At 37.6% G+C, this 22,567-nt stretch overlaps 2 protein-coding genes across 2 annotated transcripts in view; both read right to left on the reverse strand.

The window, feature by feature from the left end:
- Window positions 1-11,558, reverse strand: part of LOC139120175 (cubilin-like) — a 29,334-nt gene extending 17,776 nt beyond the window's left edge. The window contains exons 1-8 of the mRNA XM_070684335.1: window positions 10,512-11,558; window positions 8,430-8,649; window positions 7,519-7,691; window positions 7,029-7,238; window positions 6,408-6,557; window positions 5,383-5,593; window positions 4,706-4,887; window positions 3,876-4,052 (exon numbers count right to left, since the gene is read on the reverse strand). Coding sequence (XP_070540436.1) covers window positions 3,876-4,052; window positions 4,706-4,887; window positions 5,383-5,593; window positions 6,408-6,557; window positions 7,029-7,238; window positions 7,519-7,691; window positions 8,430-8,649; window positions 10,512-10,566 — 1,378 coding nt within the window. The 5' untranslated portion in view covers window positions 10,567-11,558. The remainder of the gene's footprint in view (window positions 1-3,875; window positions 4,053-4,705; window positions 4,888-5,382; window positions 5,594-6,407; window positions 6,558-7,028; window positions 7,239-7,518; window positions 7,692-8,429; window positions 8,650-10,511) is intronic.
- Window positions 11,559-11,692: 134 nt separating this feature from the next.
- The window catches only part of LOC139120177 (cubilin-like), a 56,846-nt gene continuing 45,971 nt past the window's right edge, over window positions 11,693-22,567 (reverse strand). The window contains exons 19-20 of the mRNA XM_070684337.1: window positions 13,444-13,616; window positions 11,693-13,040 (exon numbers count right to left, since the gene is read on the reverse strand). Of these exons, the coding sequence (XP_070540438.1) occupies window positions 12,235-13,040; window positions 13,444-13,616 (979 nt within the window). The 3' untranslated portion in view covers window positions 11,693-12,234. The remainder of the gene's footprint in view (window positions 13,041-13,443; window positions 13,617-22,567) is intronic.

A 22,567-nucleotide genomic window follows, 5' to 3' on the forward strand; every position in this document is an offset into this window, starting at 1 on the left:
GTATCATCTTCCCGTTAAAAGTTAATTTTATACTTGTGACATGCTTTGTAACAAATAAATCAGATTTTAAACAAGAATTGCCTTTTGTATTATGTGCAGCAAAAAATGGTAGAATTTAAGGTACGCTGTTATTTGCGATTTGAATTTTTGGGTATGGGGTAAAGTTTGACCATATTCTAGGAAAACTATGAATGATATTGTATATTACAATATGTCATCTTAAAGAATAATAAATTTCCCTACTAATGATACCTCAAAAGCCAGGTTGTGTCACAAAATAAGTTCAGCAGATGACTTACAAGAAGAAGGATTTAACAAAAAAGGTGCCAGTTTGCGGTACTGCGATTTTGCATTTCCCTTCAAAATATGGCTGTTACAACTATACAGTCCAAATATTTTGTTAAAAGTCTATTTCACATTTCTGACATGACCCAGTACCATATACAACAGATTTAATACCGAAACAGAGATATTTTTATCATGTCTAGCTAAAAATTCACGGAATTTGATCACGTCATCTATGACAGTACTTTCAATATAAACCTTGGGGTATGGGGTACGTTTTGGTCATATTCCATGAAAACTGTACAAGATATTGCCTGTTACAATATGTCATTGTAAAAATTATTCAATTACCTTTTCAATGATACTAAAACAACCCGGTTATAATCAATAACAAGCTCATTAGACGACTTATAAGATGACAGATTTAACAAAAACGCATGCAAATCAGGAATACTGAGATTTTGCTGTACCCTTCAAAATACAGCTGTTACAGCTATAGAATCCCAATATTTTTTCTGTTAAAAGTTCATTTCATATTTCTGATATGGCCAAGTACAAAATAAAACAGATTTCATGCAAAAAATTGCCTAATTTTTTATGTCTGCGTAAAAAATTGCTTGAATTTGACATTAGCTATGACAGTAGCTTTCGATGTAAATTTTGGGGTATGGGGTAAGTTTTGGTCATATTTCATAAAAATCTGTACAAGATATTGCATGTTACAATATGTTTCTTTAAAGACTAGTAAATAATCTTACCAATGATACCTAACAACTTACATTATATTCTATAAAAAGCTCAGCAGATGACTTAAAAGACAATAGATTCAACAAAAATGCACGCAAGTCAGGAATACTGAGATTTTGCTGTACCCTTCAAAATCTGACTGTTACAACTACAGAATTCCAATCTTTTTTCTGTTAAAAGTCTATTTTATATTTTTGACATGACCCATTACCGAATGAAATAGATTTCATACAAATAAATGCCGGAATTTATATGTCTAGGTAAAGAAAATGGTAGAATTTGATTTTGGCTATGACTGCAATTTTCAATGTAAATTTTGGGGTATGGGATAAGTTTGGGTCATATTTCATGTAAACTATATAACATATTGCATGTTACAATATGTCATTTCAAAGATTAGTAAATTATATTTCCAATGATACCTAATAAGCCAGGTTATATTCCAAAACAAGCTCAGCAGATAACTTATAAAAAGACAGATTTAACAAAAATGCATGCAAATCTGCTACACTGATATTTTGCAGTACCCTTCAAAATATGACCGCTACAGCTGTAGAGTCCTAATATTTTTTCTGTTAAAAGTCTATTTCATATTCTGACATGTTTCTGTACCAAATAAAACAGATTTGATAGCAAAAACGGCCAGATTTTTTGTTTCTAGCTAAAACATTGGTAGAATTCGGTTTTAACTATGACTGAAATTTTCAATGTAAACTTTGGGGTATGGGGTAAGTTTTGGTTATATATCATGAAAACTATATAACATATTGCATGTTACAATATGTCATTCTAAAGATTAGTAAATTATCTTTCTAATGATACCTAACAAGCCAGGTTATATTCAAAAACAAGCTCAGTAGATAACTTATAACAAGACAATTTTAACAAAAATGCATGCAAATCTGCTACACTGTGATTTTGCGGTACCCTTGAAAATATGACTGTTACAGCTGTAGAGTCCTAATATTTTTTCTATTAAAAGTCTATTTCATATTTCTGACATGTTTCTGTACCAAATAAAACAGATTTGATAGCAAAAACGGCCAGATTTTTTGTTTCTAGCTAAAACATTGGTAGAATTCGATTTTAACTATGACTGAAATTTTCAATGTAAACTTTGGGGTATGGGGTAAGTTTTGGTTATATATCATGAAAACTATATAACATATTGCATGTTACAATATGTCATTCTAAAGATTAGTGAATTATCTTTCTAATGATACCTAACAAGCCTGGTTATATTCAAAAACAAGCTCAGTAGATAACTTATAACAAGACAATTTTAACAAAAATGCATGCAAATCTGCTTCACTGTGATTTTGCGGTACCCTTGAAAAATATGACTGTTACAGCTGTAGATTCCTAATATTTTTCTTTTTAAAGTCTATTTCATAATTCTGACATGTCCCTGTACCAAATGAAATAGATTTAATAGCAAAAACGGTCAGATTTTATATGTCTAGGTAAAAAAAAATGGTAGAATTTGGTTTTAGCTATGACTGAAATTTTCAATGTAAACTTTGGGGTATGGGGTAAGTTTTGGTTATATATCATGAAAACTATATAACATATTGCATGTTACAATATGTCATTCTAAAGATTAGTAAATTATCTTTCTAATGATACCTAACAAGCCAGGTTATATTCAAAAACAAGCTCAGCAGATAACTTATAAAAAGACAGATTTAACAAAAGTGCATGCAAATCTGCAACACTATTATTTTGCGGTACCCTTCAAAATATGACTGTTACAGATGTAGATTCCAATATTTTTTCTGTAAAAAGTCTATTTCACAATTCTGACATGTCCCTGTACTAAATAAAATAGATTTCAGACAAAGCATTGCATTTTTATTATGCCTAGCTAAAAAATTGGTAGAATTTGAGATTTTCTGTAATTTGTAATGTTAAATTTTGGGGTAAGGGGTAAATTTTGATCATATTTGACAAAAACTGTAGAAGATATTGCATAATGCAATATGTCATCTTAAAGAAGAATAAATTCCCTTTCTAATGATACCAAACAAGCCAGGTTATGTTCAAAAATGAGCTCAGCACATGACTTACAAGAAGACAGATTTGACGAAAATGCATTTGGCTTGGAAAATCGTGATTTTTTGCGGTACCCTTCAAAACATGACCATAACAGCTATTGCGTCCCTATATTTTTCTGTTAAAATTCCATTTCGTATTCTAGGGATCCCAAGGGTTCTGAAAATACAGGTTTGTTATCCTGTGGGGGGGATGCACGTAGACCCCCCTAGCCCACGGACTATATGCTACACTGAAATATTTTAAGTTAGTAAAAAAGACATCCAAGCCATGATAACTATTAGGAAAAGTTTATATTGTCGGCATTTTAAATTAGCTTAGTTAGACGTACCTAATTTTGCTAAAACAGATGCTAGCTACGAAGACATGTTTTACAGTAATCATCTACCCTAACGTTTACCCTGATCACATACTAAAATAAGTTAAACAGTTTTCAAAACATAATAAGACAACTGCTTCAGAAATAACGCTTATATGATCTAAAAATTTCAGAGATTGTCTCTGCATGTATTTTTGAACTGTTTTCACGTCGGCGGATGTCTGTCCGTGTAAATATCATCATGACCATGACATATCATCTCGCTGATCTTTACATATATATCATCCGAGAAATTTAGAAAACTCTTTCCTACTTCTCCGAAAGGGTCCACAATATCAGCGAGCTTTCCAATACTGGATGATCTAATACATGCTTATGAAGATTAAGTGTGGATTGAAAATAAAACGCCAATTCAGCAATAGCACTAGATATAAAATGATAAAGATGCAATACAATTTATGTTTTCGAGTACCTCCAGTAAATCCTTCATAAATGATCACTTTGCCATAAATGTCAGTAACCGTCAGACTGAGGACAGGAAACTCCATGTAAATGCGATGGTTCTCAGGAGCTTGGATGAAATACGTGGCTTTGTTTGGCTTCGATTCAACGATGTCACCAGTTGTAGCATTGAGGTAAGTGTAGGGTCCTGATTGTGAGCAAAATATGGAACAAGAGATTCATTGCAAACGAGATTGAAAATTTGAAAAACAATATCATGCCTAAGAAATGAAAAGGGGAGTAAGATAATACAAGAGAACCAAGTGTGAACTCATAATGCTGCTGCCATTTCAGAGGCTGCAGTAGACGAATAGACTCTTCGAACCAAATGTGATTTATGAATTTATGTTTTTAAAACATGCTATTCCAGCGTATTCTGAACAGAAGAAGAGGAGATATAATGCACGTTCTCAACTGCCGTACAAGTAGGAACTAGAAAATATCTCTTCTGCAACCAATTAGCCTTCCCTTATCCCTAATCCCCCTCAGGAAAGCTCCCGGTTTCCCTTCTTCCGACAGAAAAATTCCGATACGGAACTCTTCCCACTACAAACAACCCTACACCACTGTTATATGTTGCATTGCTTTCCTCTTCCCTTCCGCAAAGTCAGAAAACGTGACTGAATAATACTTTAGTCCTCGCAATTTGAAATATCATCACTGTCATTATGGCAGCAATGTGCACGTGCTTCCAGTTTCATTAGATGCACAGAGGAAGAATGCACAATCAAGCTCCAAAAATAATCAAAAGCGCTTTGATTAATATAGCAGAGGGCGAGTTCTATACACGCTATATCTCACCTTCGTTGTAGGTAGCGATAAAACCTTTGTGCCCTCCAAGGTTTGCGCCACTTTTGAATTTTATAAACAGATGTTTTCCGCTAGATACTATGCCAGGAGGAGACACTGAACCACAGTAACGGCCAAAACTAGGGGTTCCTGCCTCATCATCGTCACCATCAAACACTTCAATGTAATCTTCCCTTAGAGCGAAATAAAAAATATGCAGACATACGTAAAGTAAATGAGTAAGAGAAATCGTTCGTATATTAATTTCAGTCTTTATGTATGGTTGCCTCTCCCTTGGCAAGTACATATTTCACGGTTTCTTTGAGGAACTTCTCTTTTGCGTTTGTTCGTGTGCTTGTTGTATTTTTGTTTATTGATGTGCCCATTGTCTGTAAATGTAACTGCCGCCCTCTATTTTGCATTTGTTGACATAAATCCTGATTAACACCGTAACGAACTCTAATAGGAAATTGATCTACTCTGGTATTTTTTTGGTGTTGTTGTTGTTGTTTTTTGTTGTTTTTTTGCAACACAAGAGAAGAGATTGACAATTATACTATGACAGGCCAGTAAAAACAAAATTATTGTAATATCCTTAAAAAGACACAATTCTTTGTGACAGTTCCTTCACATTGTGTTATGAAGTATTGCACACCATATGGGAATAAATACGTTGTATGAACGTGTACCTGCACTCTTCTGACTCGGCAATGTCAAATTCTGGAAAAGTCAAAAGTATTTTATTCGCCCTCGCATTGATTGTCCACGTACACTGCCCCTCTCCCTGATAGGGATCTGGAAATCCAACACTGGACACGTTGCCCGTGTCGCGTTTGTCCCATGTATTATAATATGCTCTTTGCATGCCGATAACGATTGTGAAGTCGCAGGAAGAGGAATCTGAAAAATCAATAAAGTAAAATTTAACTACATGGTCAACTTCACCTTCATATATGTCCTAGTATGCATACGTATTGGTACTTGTCGTCCAAACATAGCAGGAACTGCAATCCAAAACTTCAGGTTGCTCATCCATCCATCCACCTACAATGCATGCATACGATCACTGGCTAACATTTTCAGTAAGTCACTCTCAAACCTACCCTAAACTCACTCATCTCTCTCTCTCTCTCTCTCTCTCTCTCTCTCTCTCTCTCTCTCTCTCTCTCTCTCTCTCTCTCTCTCTCTCTGAGATAACCACCTATTCATTCATTCACCATCCATCTACCTTCACCAACCTACTTCCCTTAGGTCTGTGTACATCTGCTCACTTGTCTGGCCCCTATCTATTTATGTGTGTTAATTCACCTCAATACTCGCTTTCCGCTCCTTCGTTGACTAAATACGCCCATCCACAAAACAAATTACAGTTGTACCCGACGCATGCTCTCCCTCTCGATCTCTAGAATACCCTACCACATACCTTACCTCATGATCAAGTACTATTCACTCTCTCACTCGGTTACTCATTCACTAACTCATTAACTCACTCACTCAGACAATCCCTAATTCACTCATCAACCCATCTCTCTACTATTTTAAGATGGGCACAATCTATCACTGAGGATATCACTCAAAGAGTGACACTTTTCTGTTTGATAGATGAATATGATCACCAAGCATTAGCCCTTTTGCTTATAATACAATTATCAGCTCGATCGCTACAGTCACATCGACCCGAATGTCATATCAGACTCAATGTGAAAATTCTTACCGATGGCAAAGTAGAAAGCTTGGAATCCCTTTGACATGACGTCATCATTCGCATTTGTTGTTTTAAATGAAAGTTTAAGTCGATTCCCCTTAGAGATGATATCAGGTGCATAGTTTCCATGGTAACGGGCGATAATAGGCGATTCTAGATCTATAGAAAAGAAGAACACAGTGTTTTTCGGTCACCTTACATACTAAGATAACGGGATAAACATGTTGAAAAGCTTTAACACATAAGAGAATGTAATGGTAGCACGCGTCACACATGATGTTTCCAGAAAACCTTTCTCATGTTGTAATATAACCATGGAGTTTAATCTTAGTTGGTGACCACTACCTATTTGACTTAGAGATTGATATATGGCGGGTGCCACATGTGGGGCAGGATGCGCTTACTATTTTCGAAACACCTGACATCTCTTCTTGGCCTTTTGGCCAGAGGTCCATATATCTTTCTTTCATGAATTTGACTTTGTTGTGTGTACCGGTGCTTTACTGTCTTTTCTGTGCTGTTTTGTGTATATGTTTATAACTAGTGTATTATGAATTTCGATCTAGTGTTATGGCTAACGGATGGTATGATTGCTATTATTTTGATAGGCATTCTTCTAACAATACCAACCATTAGAAAATCTGTCGCGTATAACTATCATATCAGATCCATAGCCATAATATCCCGAGTTGTGGACGTCCATGAAGTTAAACTTTAAGCGAATACGATGCCCTGACGGAACCTCGATGCGCCATTCACAATACTTGTCTCCAGGATAAGGTGAGGGATATCCAAGAGTCTCAAACTTTCCCTCCAAACCCTCCAAATAATGGTAACAATCTGGAATGTAAGATGGAAACATACAATAACGCCACTTTTGAGCCTTTTGCACTAAAGAGTTTTGACAAAACTCTCGGCTATAGAATATTTTTAGTGTCATTTGCAAAGGAAAAAATAGAACAAGACCTATTTTTAAGCTAAGCAAACATTTTTTAGTGGACTTTAATCAGACAATGTTGTATGACATGTGCTTGCAATATCATTACTACTGTCGGCTCATACCCTAGTCACGTGACTAATTACCAAGATTGATTTAAACCGTGGCTGATGTAGAACTTACCTCCAACTCTGTAGTTTGCCGTGAATATAGAACCACTGTTTCTGTCTTCGATGACGAGCCTAAGAAACCATGGTCCGTATCTGGTGATCACTTTCGGAATTTCTGTACCACAGTATCGGCCATAGAGAGGGGACGTCTCCCGTTTACCCTGTCTTATCTCAAGGTAGCTGACACTGGAGTTTTGAATGAGGAAAGAGGAGAATAGCTACCACAATTTGTGTGCTGTAGTCAGAATGAGATGTACATGTATGATGCAGACGATGATCAGAAACGCTTTTTTGTCTGTTAGTCTATATGTAATGTTTCGTCAATACAACGATGTGACCCTGTATAATTTTAAATCTTTGCTCTGTAACACATAAGAACAAAAAATAACCCGGCAATTTGCGAAAATTTGCAAAAGATTTGTAAACCAAAATAAAGTAGGTGTATGGAGGCCGTTGCACAAAAAAAACATATCGGCCACCCTGAGTAGACAGCGTAATACAAAATTGTTGGACTGGTAAGTGTTCTCATGTAGAGGACCCAATAGGTGAGTTGGCAAGGACTTTGGTATGGTTAAATCAAGTGGATTTTCCCTACGCGAGAGCTGACATCAAAGCCAGTGATTTAAAGGTCAGAACCTTTGCAGGATGCAACTATTATTTTTTCAGACAGTATAGTCTCTTTTGATATCTTATCCACACTTTTTCTCATCATAGCCAAACTCTTCGCCGAAAATGGCGTTTTGTTGTCTCATGAATATCAGTCACGTCAAATATTGCCGAATGTTAACAAATCGTTTCAGAAAGAAGACAAATATTTTAGGTGACTGAATGTACGAAATGAAAGTTCGTGTACTTTACGAATCATATTAGCTTTGTAAGTAAACATCAACAGTTCTCATATTGTATCTAAAATTAGCGGCAAACCTGCAATCGATATCAGATGTTAGATTAAACTGGTCGACAACGATGGTAGCTGCGTCTCCACTGCGCGGTCGAAGAACCCAGGAACATTCGAGAATGCTGTTCTGATCTTTAATGTTCTCAGCCCAAGGTGATTTAGTTGACGAAATAACCAGATCACTTGACAGTTTTCGCCTTTCACCAGCATTCAGACATGGTCCCCATGTAATTGTTGAGTTTATACCTGAAAAGGTTCTTTATTACTTTTGAGTTACGACAGATGGCCATAAGATTCACTACCAAAGGCTTCTGACATACGCACGATTGTCGTCGTTTGCTTTCAAAAATTCAAAGTCGCGTGCGGTGTACGTGCATGATGGAGTGTACGACTCGACTTCCAGACTTTGCTCACTTAGCTCTTGCATAAAAATTATAGAAAAGTGCGCCACAAGCGTTGGGGAGTGTGACTTGGCGTCGAGTCCGCGAAGCCTGTCGCTTCGCCAGCAGCGCACGAAGTCGCGTCAGCGAAGCGAACAAGGTCTGGAAAGCGAGACTGGAGTGTACGGAAAGGGTGAAATACACCAAACTGAGCTCAGCGCATAAGTAAACTCACGCCGATCGTGAGTTGTTCAAGCACCATAATGCATATATTAGGCAAGGTCAAGCCAGCAGAATACGATACGTTCTTTAGCAGAATCTTTTGATCGCGATGTCTCCATTAGGTGGTTAAGTACCGTACATTGTGTGTTCGAATCCGGGTGTTCGAATTTACTTGATATGTCCCATAGATTTATAGTGGAAGTTTTTTAGCCTAGGCAGAAGGCGTCTCAATTTTAACAGTTTTTCGCGATATTTCTTTCTTATATAAAGTCTCTGAGACATTTGAAAGAGTTGTCAGACAGTATGTAATCGAGTTAGGGCACCATTAAGAAGCGGATACAATGCAAGATAGCATGTGACAGCTTAAACATTAGGGCCACGGCTTTCAGTAACTGGGACACTTGTAGATGTCTACCATTGAAAACACTGGCTTGATCACAATAAAAAAGTACATTTAAACTATGTAATGGTAATAGAAAGGATAGCAAAGTAAACCATAAAACCCGGAAAATAATCAATAATTGAAAAATTAAAGTAGTGCAGCTAATCACAGTTTTGAATCAAACACTTCTAACAGCTACAACTGTGTGAACTTCTTGTGTAATAACAAAGTGACATTGATTAAAAACGTCTCTACTAATTTCGTTTTCCTCCATTTGATAATTAATAAATCACCATTCATTATTATAAAATATTGGGTATAACACATACATGTATCTTAGAATTGTCTATGATGTGACTCATGATAACTGCAATTACCACTTATGTTATTTTTCCAGAAAAATCCCAGAATATTTTTGTCTGGCCTCAATTCCAATACCCTGCCGTTGGTTATCAAACCAACAGACAGATAGACAGACAGACAAAAAGACAAGGACAAACACAGACAGACAGTCAATTGTCCAACAAAATATTAGCCCCTTTGTGTTAACATTGGAACGAAAAGCGGCTGATGAAATATGTATAGAAACACAGGAACTTAAAACTACCTGATGGAACATTATATACTTATAACCATTGTAGTAAAATAAGTAACAAAATTCAGAGTTGCTAGTGCATCTTTTCTACCGGTACCATAGTTTTTGTGTAAAGATCTATTCGAAAGTATTCCAAGTTTTGATTGTTCAATTAAAATGTAAATGTGTCAACAATGATAATTGAAACTATTTTCGATAAGGATTTCATTATACCGCTGTTACAGTAAGCCCTCCTCTTGTTTACCGTGCGACGTTTTCGAATTAGAGTATATATCGATTAGGACACTGTGACTTTACAATTGAGATCACGAGGTACCGATGTAAAACAACATTGAACCCCGGCTGTGTGCCCCCCTATCTTGAATAAAAAAACTACGGCCTTCGCACATTCTAGTTTTGCCAAACGACCTCGGGTTGCCTTTCCTTATCTGATACACAAATCTTCCAATGTTGTCAAACTCAACTTGTTAGACAGTTTATTGTAGTATGGGTTAGTGATTGAAGACTTACGTTTGATTTGTACACTCACCTGTAAGAAATAGCTGGAACAGCAAACATATGATAGGAGTCGGTGATGCGTACATCGCTAGGTCTTCTGGGTGGGCTGAAACTGTACGCTGAGCCTCTCAAACAAGGGTTGCATCTGCGTGTGCATTCACTTTAGAGATATAAATGGCCTCCCTGCTAGACCAAATGTGTAGCAAATACTACCACTGATGATAAGAATATGTTTGCTCCAAAAGGTCAATCATGGTGTAAACAAACCGCTCTAACCGAGTCCACAGATAACCTCTCGCTGGCGCATTTCCAGTCTGTGTCGAATGATATTTGTTTGTTTTACTTTGACAACTCTGTCAGAAAACGCGCCAACATTTTCACGATCCGTAGATAATCGATCTGCGGACCATTCTTAACTTAGTCTATTTTTATACTCTAAACAAAACTCTGAAAAAGAGGTTGGACACCTTTGGACTAAAATCAAATCAGTAGGTTTCATACGACCAGGTTTGTCAAAAATATCAAGATATTGCTCAATTTGCTCCCGGCAACAGGTCAAAGTCATCGAGGTTAATGGCACGAACCTTTCAACTCTTTGAGATTTTGATTGACAACAGTGTGGGTGACGTACTTGCAGATACATTGTCACGTAAATTTCAGGGAAAGAAGGAAAGCATTGAAGCAGTTCTTTTCTGTGTTTGCAGGTTTTCATATGCGATAAAGCTTTTCCAATTTCGCCAGATATTTCAAGATATTTTTGGCAAACAAGCAAAAAACCTGCCGATTGTTTCATTGAGTACACAGGTTTGCTAGAGCAAGTTTACTGATTTCAAACGTTAGCCTTCCTTTTCAGGCAAGTTCATACTGATATCTGTACCAGCTGCAGCTTGCTGTCACTCAAGGGCAAGAATATGTTCGAGAGGAGAAACTCATGTTTACTGTATTGGCAGTGTGCAAGATGTCAATGCAGAAAGTATGACAAAAATGCCCTTATTCACCGTAGTCAAACAATCGCGGGAAAATTACAGAGAAAATTCACCGTCCACACTCTCTCTTTTGGAAGGGAAGGGGCGTAAGTTTAATGACAGATTGCTAGAATTCGATAAAAATGCCTGTCGAAAGACACTTGAGGTGCACAAGTTCTTTGTGTATCGACTTATTATTAATCTAATTTTTACGTGGCATCCTTCTTGATAATAAATAACAAATGTGTGATGGTCACCAACGTTACTGTTTTTACTTATTAGCGTGAAAATAAACCTCCATGTCATATTCTATTGATGAGCCCTAGAGAACTAGTGTTGGTGCTTAACAGGAATTAATTGGTTACTATAACCTGCTTTGTGAACTGGCGCTGACATTTTAAAAAAAGTGTTTTTATTGAAACTGATCGTAATTTTCTATTTTCTGAATCCCGAACGGCACGCATAGTTACGTGCTATTGTGTCAATCTTTTTTTCCTGGCAGAGAGTGATATATGTCATGTAACAATTATACTCTCACCATCATTTTCTTTTGTTTTGTCCTGGTAGAGAAACCAACTGAATCGGTTCAAAAGTATAATTACAGCCAGATCAATGCGATTTGAACTCTTTCATACCTTTCACGGGAAGCGTCCACTGATAAAGCTAATGTTTTGTCTATCTGTCACAAATTCATCTTATGCTAGGAATTTCAGAACATCAAAATAAGAAGCAAAAATACCCCCTTTTTAACTGGTTTAATCTTTATCGCCTTTACATCAACTGTAATTTTCATGAGCAGAGTATGGACTCTACATCCTGTAATGTTTTGACAAATCTCCAGAACCAGCCATATGTGCCTCGTCTAGGGCACCCTTCCTCTCCCCATTTGTCCCATTCGTTGGCAACAATCCCGTATAGATACCAGCGTCCCCTCCACAGCTTCAGAAAGGGACCGCCGTCGTGACCATAACAACGAGGTTCACTGTTGTCGCCATCCACGTGACCTGCGCAGAAGTAATCTTTATTGTACTCCCATTCGTCTTGTACGTTGTCCTTGCATTCATCCCAACTCTTGATGAGCAGTGGAATTCGCTGAAGAGTGGTTTGATAAGAGCTGTTTCGGTACAGCCGAGGCCATCCCATCGTAAATCCGTACGTTCCTTCCGATGCCCTGACCTGTCTCAGGACTTTATCCGGGGGAAGACACACGGGGCTGACATGATAACTGAAGTGAGCGTCATTACTGAGTCGGAGCAGACAGACCTTGCCATTGAGTGATGGTAAACACGATGAGCTATTCATAAAGAACACTTGTTCGTGCTCCTCGTCCGTTTCTAGGTTCGTTTTGCCGAGTTTGACCATAACCTGCGTTAAATTGCCCGAAGCGGATCTTCGCCCTGCTTCCGCGATACAAATGGCCGAAGTCAAAATGTATCTTTTGCTTACGAGTATTCCACTGCAGAACGGTTCCCTTTCAATGTTGTCCCACAGTACCGCCATCCATGAGGCCATATCGGACGTTATACCATACGTGTCCCATGACTCATTCAAAACTTCGGTCAATTCGGTATATCCACGATGAGAAACACCACAATCTGATGGAAACAGATGGAATATATGACTCGATAAAACTTTAACTTTGCAATGACGCTGTGAATTCTATGAATCACGATTTGCCAACTCACATCGCATAATATTGTATATATCCACTTAATCCCAGCTCCCTGTCATTGAGAATATCCAGCAAGACTTAAAAGAGCGACCTTGTCACCTGACAATGTTGCACATGTAAATGACAATAATTTTGCTTTCCTTTAGATCCTAAATAATGACATTGTCGTATTGATTAAAAAATCGGGATATTCAAAGCATTTGCGAGAAACGTTCAACATCTCGGCAGTCTAAGGCGGCATTTCCCCGATCTGACCTAGAATAAACAAGCTGAATTTAAAATTAAGATTAAAATTTGAACTTCTTTCTAAGTTCATCACCACTTACAGATGTCATATTCAGTATCAAAGTACGTGAAAGTCCGATTTGCTCCAGCCACATACTTCACCGCCAACACATCACTTGTCGATATACTTGCCATGTTCGCTTGAAGGCTCCGACAGAGTTTATTTTCATTAGCACCGTATTGACCTATTCCATCAGGGGATTCGATGAAGTCGCTGCAGAGATAAAAAGGAAAAATACTTGATTTTTTAAACATAACTCTTTTATAGATGACTCACATCCGAAAATACACAATGATTTTCCCTCTCTATGAGTGCCTGCCTCAACACGTACAGATAATTTAAAAAAAACCCAAAGTGAAATGGAAATTAATTCTAGTTCATTTTGTAATCCTACACAATGATATTTGTGGACAGACTTTTTAACAATTAAGATAATGAGAGACATCTCACCAGGCGACTTTTCATCAATCTCGATTATATTTTGCCGAGCTAAAGTTAAGTGTGGACCATACATTCGCTGTATTACATTTTCTATCATTCCCCATACTTCTTCGCAATGACACTGTTGAAATAGCAATGAACGAGTTTTACATGCCAATACGTCCACGAACATCACAAAAAGTAACACATTAAGGGGTAACCTCGGCGTTCCCTTTTGGTTATTAAAAATAATACCGGAAACCAACCATTATTAGCAGTACAACTTTGTACACCACAATAAATTACTTTTACCAACTTTAAAACTCTTGGCCAAATCTTTCCAATCAGTGATGTGTGAAATCCATAATAATACAATTTAACGCTAATTCAAAATATACGGACAAAATATCATTTGGGATATTGTATTTGTCAGCTAAGTGAAATATGTCTTCAATTACTCGTAGTTTCACCAACAAATTTATACACAATGTTTGCGATTACATTTGAAATTCTATTAGCCAACACATGGCTTAAGATTTTGTAATCAGAGTACACTAATGAGACTTGCCTCCCGTTTATTTTTTAAAAATTCGGTCTCATTTTTTATGTCATAATACCTCTTTGTTGTGAAATTGACAAACTAAACGAATCAATAATCAGCTCACCAATTAATGGCTAATAGACACAACAAAATTCAATGGTAAAACCAGTTTAGCCGGGCGCCTTGGACTTTTTCATTTCAACCGTACACCAGACAACATTCACTAAAGTCATGCGCTATTTGGAAAGCGGAATAACAGCACTTACGGGATAAAGGCTGCTTGTTTTGTATTAAGGTCATAATTATAGTATTTATATGTCGTCCTACATTGTCATAACAAAATAATGGTAATCAATTTAAGATATATGCAAAATATTTGCAGAGCGCGAAACTGTGACATGGAAACGCTTTAGGGTGACCCTTTTATTTTTTTGTTTCTCATCTCCAGAGGAATACTAGGGCAGGGCGGGCGGTCGAAATAAAAAAAAAAACAAGTACAAAAAAAATCTGAATGTTTTTCAGTTCAATGTTCTCTCCATTTAGTCTGTACAATTTTTAAATACAGAAAAACGTGTACTTGTTTTAGTTCAATGTTCCGTCCATTCAGTCACTGCAATTTCTTGTCTTTCAGTTCAGTGTTCTGTGCTCTCTGTCCTTTCAGTTTGAGTCGCTGCAATCACACAATTTGATAATGGTGGTGCTGTTGCTAGGATGATCGCCGCGCCTCAGAGGCGGCGCAAATAAAAAAGTGTTTTCTTTTTATTTTCATGTCGGAGCTGAAATTTACGGTCGGTCGGGAGATGAGAAACACAAAAATAAAAAATGTCGCCCTTACCTGCAGCTATCCTCCGGAAATCGACGTTTGAAAAATTGACTGTAATGATTTTTGGCGAGCAGGCGCACTCGTCCTCCACACTTGCTCACAACTGCCCATTCACATCGTTCAGGTACAGCGATTCTTTTGACAACGCGACCATGTATCGTGTTTGGGTCGCGCTTCAGTTCAATATTTCCAATCGCCTGTGAGCAATTCACTTCTGCTTGTAGTCAAATTTACAAAGAGAGAAACGGCAAAAAAAATCAGTTGATTTTATCATATCACTTCAAACGTATTAATTTGCATATGTTATAAATGTGAAATAGATGTAAATGTATCTCTCAGTTCGATTTTCCAGGGAAAATTTTTCATGAACAACATTGTGTCAATTTCAGTTTTAACATGGGCTTATGAAACTGTATTTACAATACACAGCTAAAAGACAATCAATTGTTGCGAATTTGAGCGTACGGTACGAAAATTGCACTAAATCGCTAACACTTTTGGTGATACATTCAGAAAAGCTAATCTTTGCTGATCGTTATTTCCAGCATGAGAACACTATTGTCAGCTTCGTTGTCATATTGCTTAGTCATTTAAAATCAGGTATAAGAATTATGCCCATCTATTTGACAAGTAGATTTCCCCAGACATCTGAAACCGTCAATGATCCTTCACCCGTTGTCAAAAATGATGTGTAGAAAAACGTATACCCAGTTATAGTTAGATATTCGCAAATGGTACGGAAAAAGTGAATTTCAAATTGGCCAACTTTGTATTATTACCATGTAGTACCAGAACTGTGAATTTTCGACTTTCACTTAGAAGTCATCTCACCATAAAGTGCTCCGTAATGTACACATCGTTTAGCTACAACGTTAATATTTGCTTAGTAACATACTTGTTCGGTAATAGGTGACGTTGAAGGAGCTTCTGTGATGCCAGGAGCTGCGATGTTCTAAATATATGACGTCATTTGGAACCATCATAACGGGAGCAGAGTCATAAAACAGTGTAGCGAGGAGATCTATGAAGAAAGAAACAGTCTAACCGTATACCTAGTAGTAAAGTTTATCGAGATTGCGTGAATGAAAATAACATGTTTTTGCCTGAATTTTCTCCACTTAAAATTGTAGGCGTAGTGAGTCACACAGTCATCTCTCTCGAAAAATTGTTCTTTCAGCTGCTTAGAAACACTTATCAGTAAAAAGAACGAGGCGATGGTCTCAAATGCAATTCGGCCATGTGAACAATACCATTGGAAAATGTTCTCAGTTCACAATTACATTTATCGACAAACCTTTTGACTTCCCAACTTTCACCGCTAAATAGAAAGGCTGTCGCTTCAGTGGGTAATGTGAAAGGCGGCCAATGTTGAGATTGGTGATATCCAGGACAACGCCATTGTGCTTGCCAAGATTGATTTCATAAGTGCATAGATCAGCCCTCCATTTCCCCGAAGCATCTATTTGTATTTCTGATCTTGATTCTTCGAAGACCTTGTGGCAATCTAGGGGAAAGTGAGAAAAACATGGAACATTTTAAGTGTATATTTTACTCAATCAGTATTGCATTGAATTTCATTTTCTAGCCTCGCACATATGTGTTTGCATTTGCAGTCGTGCACATGCGTCGGGTATAAAAATGTATTCTTTGACCCGAGTTTCCATGAACGTGCCTGTTGCGCTGTGTAGTCATGGTTGATAGAGAATTAGGATGAAATTGTGTAACAATATTACACATTCTACGAGTCGACCTTAGTAGCTCTGTTTACGTGACGTTGTTGGTCCGGCTAGGCTGCGATCAGATGTAACTTGTCGGTGTCGGGCAGTGGACTGGGAGGAAAGCAAGTGCAACCGTTCTCACCTATAATCACAAAAACAACGCCGGTAACATAGGGCGGTGTTGAAAATGACTTTATAACTTCAGAAAAATCAAAAACTTACCACTGCTGTGTTTGATCTCGAATCCTCTTCCCCCGCCCGTGTCACCAGAATGGAACCGAATGGTTAGAGCAGACTCTCTAGAGACTAAGAGTTCTGGAAGATCTTCAGCTGAGCCACAAAATCTCCCAAGAAGCCTAGATGAAGTCGTAAGTCCATCGTACACCTCGACAAAGTCATCCCTGCAGATAGATCAGCATACCCATAATTCTGTGCCAGGTACAACTCTGGGGAGTTTAGTGGCCAAAACTTTGAGCTTGTGCCCAATTTCCTATCCAATGACGTGACTTCCAATTATACACTGAGAGAGCTTTCAGATATTATGATGAGTTTTGGCGGGACGATTTGGGGAAGGTAAATGCTTTACCAACTTATTGAAATGACCAAATGAAAAGCTATTTATAGTTATGACTGATGTATGTCAAATACTTCAGGTGTAGGCCTACATCCATTTCTAAAAAACTGTAAATTGTTGATTTTTTCCCTATAAGTTTATATTGAACTCTCTTTAGCACAATCGAAACTTGAATACACTTACGAAAAGGCCGAAACTTTGTTTTCATATTATTCCGCTTTGTAAAATGAACTTTTCAGGTGACATTTTGTGATGAGAAACTATTTGCTTTTGTTAACGCCAGACAAGAAAGTTCCTCATATTAAGCAGCTATTAAGGAGGGAACCGATGTATATCAAATTCTTCTTGTGTAGGATGGCAGAATTTGATATTACAGAATTTGACTGTCACCACCAGGTTTGCAACCTTGGCATGAAGGCTAAAGTACCCGTTAATTATATTCTTTATTTTATTATTAGACATCCTTTATTATCCGCTTTACCGAAAGTTTGCATGAAATAGGGTAAATTGTCGATCGGATTCGAACGCCGCAACGTGCGGCACAAACTCAGCTACCAAAGATTTGTCGAAATTTCAAGGGTTAAGGTGCATGGGTACTCATATGACCCTGTAAATCCTGCAAGTTTTATAAGTTTACATTAAACCTTTTTTTTGAGTTTTATGTCGACAAAGAATCTGCAAGAGAAGAAAAGGAGAAAGAAGAAGGGGAAGTAGACTTCGAGCAACAACTTAAGTGGTCCCAGCCAAGTTCGTCGAACGAGTTCTCTATGGCGGCGGTAGATATGAAAACAGTACATGTCACACGCTCCTTGTATTCAATGGTTCGCTAGAACAAGTCACGTGGCAAAATTACTAAGGAAGTATTTACAGTGCCGATTGGCCAAGGCTCGATCAAAAGCGACATTGGAGGTTATTTTTTCATAGTCAATTGCTCCAGGGAAAGAGTTTAGGGGAAAAGTGCCCGTCACAGGATCATGCATAGAATGTATACATACAGCTTTCATAATGGTTGGTGGTCAGAACGTGATGAACGAAGTCTCTGACGCAAACAGTGAATTTTCACTCTCTTAACAGCGACGGAACTCGAAGAGCTCAGTCACAATAAATATTCAATGAAAGTGTCATTGGGTTTGCTAATCGCAGTTTCGCTCCTTTTTGTGAAGAAACTGGCACCACTATAACTGTTTTGAGAACTAGCCTGGTAAAATTCAAGTTTATTTTTGCAACGCCCACGTTAGATAGTATAACGAACACGGAAAAGGACGAGCATGTGGAGTGTAATACATAAAGCGCCTATATAATACCTGGTTCATTTGGATTGTAACGCCAAGCTGCTAGTGCCAGAGTCTAGAAAGGTCGACAATATTCAATCAAATGTGTGTTCTTATATTGTTTTAGAATTACACCGTACTCACCCACATTCGTTGTCCTCATCTCTCTCCCCTACATCAAAGTCTTGAAATCTCAAACCTGCGATAGGTGCGAAAGGGTATCCGCTACTTTGACAGTCCAAACGCAATCTTGATTACTGGGATATGGATCTGGGTACCTTGGACTGGTGAGGTACCCTTCAATGTCATCAGTGATGGTCATGTCCGCTGTCAAACACCTCGGGGGTATCGAATTTGGCTCTGCTTGGGCGACAAAAATAAGGGACGAATTGAATTGTACTTAATTTCCATCTTGTCAAAGATAAGGGCGTCGCTGATTTGAGCAATAAACCGACAATTTGTGAATACCAGACGGAAAAGACAATGTCGGAGAAAATTAGCGTTAGCAAATTTTTTTTATCAATAAACAGGGTGTTAGCCAAACATTGACTCAGCAGTTTTCCACTTACGAACTGTGTAATCCAATGCCTTTTGATATTTCCGTGTATGCATCTTTGCGACACTGTACGTTTGGCGTTGTATTAGTTAACTAACATCTCAACCAAACGTTTCCAAACATTCGCAAACAAAATTCATCAAAAATGGCCGACTTTGTCCCTTTAACGAGGAAAAGCAAATGAGCTTACGTTTGCATATCAAACCGACATTACTTCACCATCCAATTATCCCAAATTAGTTCCAATTATATATGCTTGAATATAGACCACTACAATTTGATAATATATATATTGCGGCAATCATATTGGAATTGTGAAAAAAATCCTATTAATTCTAGATAAATATTCTTCTCCACAGCAATTATAAAAGTTGAGTCGTAATATTTCCGATACCACCATTAGTGCAAATGCTTGCAAGTTTATGAAAGCCATTTCAATTGGTCACGTGGTTTGGCGGCCATATTGGTTTTTGCAGAAAACCGACAATAACCATGAAAGAAATTTACAAAGTCTTCTTTTCCAGAGCCAAAAGTGATTTGAGGTGTAAATTTTTATATACCATCCTAATTATAAGTACTTGCAAGTTTGCAAAAAGCGTTTAAATAGGTTTTGGAGTTTGGCGATCATACTGGAATCGACGAAGCCATTCCCATCTCTTGAAAAATTCGTCGTGTTACCTGCTTTATAAGTTAGTTCCATATCTGCGTCGTTGTTCAGAAGATTTATACTTATTGTCACCATATGGCCGGTGGAAACCATTGTATTAGGCTGTACGCGTGCTGAAAAACCAACTATCGATTCTGCAAGTTTTAAGAAAATTTACGTACAAGTGAAAATTGTTGTGACCTTTAATTATTCAAATTATTCCACATTGTGAACGTTCTGTAATCCGACCATGAATGAAATCTTGCACTATTTATTATTCAAAAATTACCAGGTTATGACAGATTTCTTTTCCACAATTATGACCATTGTTGTCTACTCTACATATATTTATTCTTTTGTGATCTTCTACTAGCTGGAGAATATGAAAGATGTGTCACAGGCGGAAATTTGCATAGATATACATGTACATATGAAGTAAACTTTTAGGGAGTCCGATGGATGATCAGCACCAAGTCAGTGTCACTGCCATCCCGGTTGTACAATGAGCATTTTTATCAATTTAAAATTGTATAACCCGTACTTCCTTGTGTTTCTGCTTCAAAAATGTGACGCTCAAGGAAACCGCAGTATCTTCAGATAGGGTCTATTTTTTGGCGATTATGCATGCATATTGGTTACTCAATTAGTGACACTCACCCGTGCTCTGCCGGTCGAAAATTTCCACCACTTTCCAGGTCCGAAAACCGTACTCGCGCATATCAATGTCAAACTTGGTGAAATTCATTGATATGCGATTTCCCTCGCTTACAGTGATGTTAAACAGACAGGGTCGGTAGAAATGTCTCAACATTTCAGGGGTCGGTATTCTAATAGTGCCTTCGTCGCTGCCTTCATAGATATATTCACAACCTAAGGTAAGACATTAAAGAGATTATATCGCATGACAAGGTATCGTCACAACATGATGACAATATGCGTAAGTTATCACTGTGTAACCATCATTATCAGGACAGGATACCAAATTGCCTTGCTGAGCTGTTACAAATCTCATGACATAATTTAACCAGCTTAAAAACAATTGGTATGAAAGATCGTTGGCAATGACTGTTCGCTTTATACAACGACACAACAGACGTGAAAACTGAAATTGTAACTTTAATGCGGGTTGTATGAGTTACTTTGGTATTGCCATTATTGAAATTTGATATCGGCCATCCATTTTTCGTAAAATTATTTGAATGTATCTCAGTCTAGAGACTCACCTTTCCATACTTTTCTGACTTTTCAAGTGCACATAGTTTAATCTTATTCTACTGTACTGCTGTACACGTCGTTTCATACTATCAGTGGTTCAGGATGGTCCTACTTAAATTTGTAAATCTCAAATGTCCCATGGACCTGGTAATGTATTACCTTGAATGAAAATGATTATTGGAACAGTTTAATGTCATATCTTACCTGGTCTATACGTAAGTCGGAAAGTGCCACTTGGTCCTAGAGAGCGGGGTAGGAATTTCAGAAATACATTTTCCAACGTCATGACTGCAGGGGCCACAGTACCGCAAAATCGATCGACGAACGAGGAATTTAAACGTGATCCGGTGATTTCCAGGTATTCGTCGCTGACAAAAGAGAAATGGTTCCAGGGATTGAATTTCGCACTTATATGTTTCAACAGGGGCCTTTAAAATTTAGATTATATGATAATGATGAGTTCTTAGATAGAGCACATATCCACAAATTGTGATCAAGGCGCTTTGCAATTATTACCCGTGGTCACTTGATCTAATTTGATACCACTCAACCTCCTGGAGAGCAAATAACAGCTCATATATTCTTGCGGATCAGATTTGATAAAGAATATTCCTGACCTATTCCAAAGACAGCACAAAAGATTGTATCCTGGAAAATGATAAAAAAGCCACAACCATATGAACTTTATTACTTGACTGTTTTTTGCAGTCAGTACAGTGTTTCGTTTAAGATACACTGTAAGAAAAAAAACCGTAAGTGAAGATGAAGCCACTACATTAGACATTGATTTAAAATATGCATGTATGATCGATACATGCATGGGTAAAAGCATTATTAAAAGTTGAGAAGCTCCATCGTAGTATATGTAATTTTATTGTACTGTGACTGTGTATGTTTGTTTGTTGTTTGTTTGTTTGTTTGTTTGATTGCTGAATTGCTTCTACTAATGATTCTTCGCAGCAACTAGACAACATGTCATCTTTGAAGTTACACTTAGAAAGAAATATTGGTATGGTGATTATGGTTAAGTTTTATCCCCAAAAATCACTCCCTTGCTTGACGTGTACACGTTTAAATAAACTCATATAGTTTAACAGTCAGTGCTCTATGCGCCAGAGAACAGGCACAAAGCAGCGATGCAATGACATGACCTTTGAACTGTTAACGTGCTAAGTGCCAAGTATTGCAATATACTGACAGAGTGACAGCAATGGGCCAGAATGACGCTAAGAGCTTCCTATTAGTACAATTTTACTTCTGAGCGAAGATCTGTTCAAAATGAACTCAGAGAATGTTAGATTATCTTACTTGCAGTTTTCACTCTCCATTAAATCAAGTACTACCACTTCAATGACCACCATAGGGGCCTTATACGAGTATATCCTCCACTCACACATGTC

The sequence above is a fragment of the Ptychodera flava genome, chromosome 20, assembly GCF_041260155.1.
Source record: "Ptychodera flava strain L36383 chromosome 20, AS_Pfla_20210202, whole genome shotgun sequence".
NCBI classification, from domain to species: Eukaryota; Metazoa; Hemichordata; class Enteropneusta; family Ptychoderidae; genus Ptychodera; species Ptychodera flava.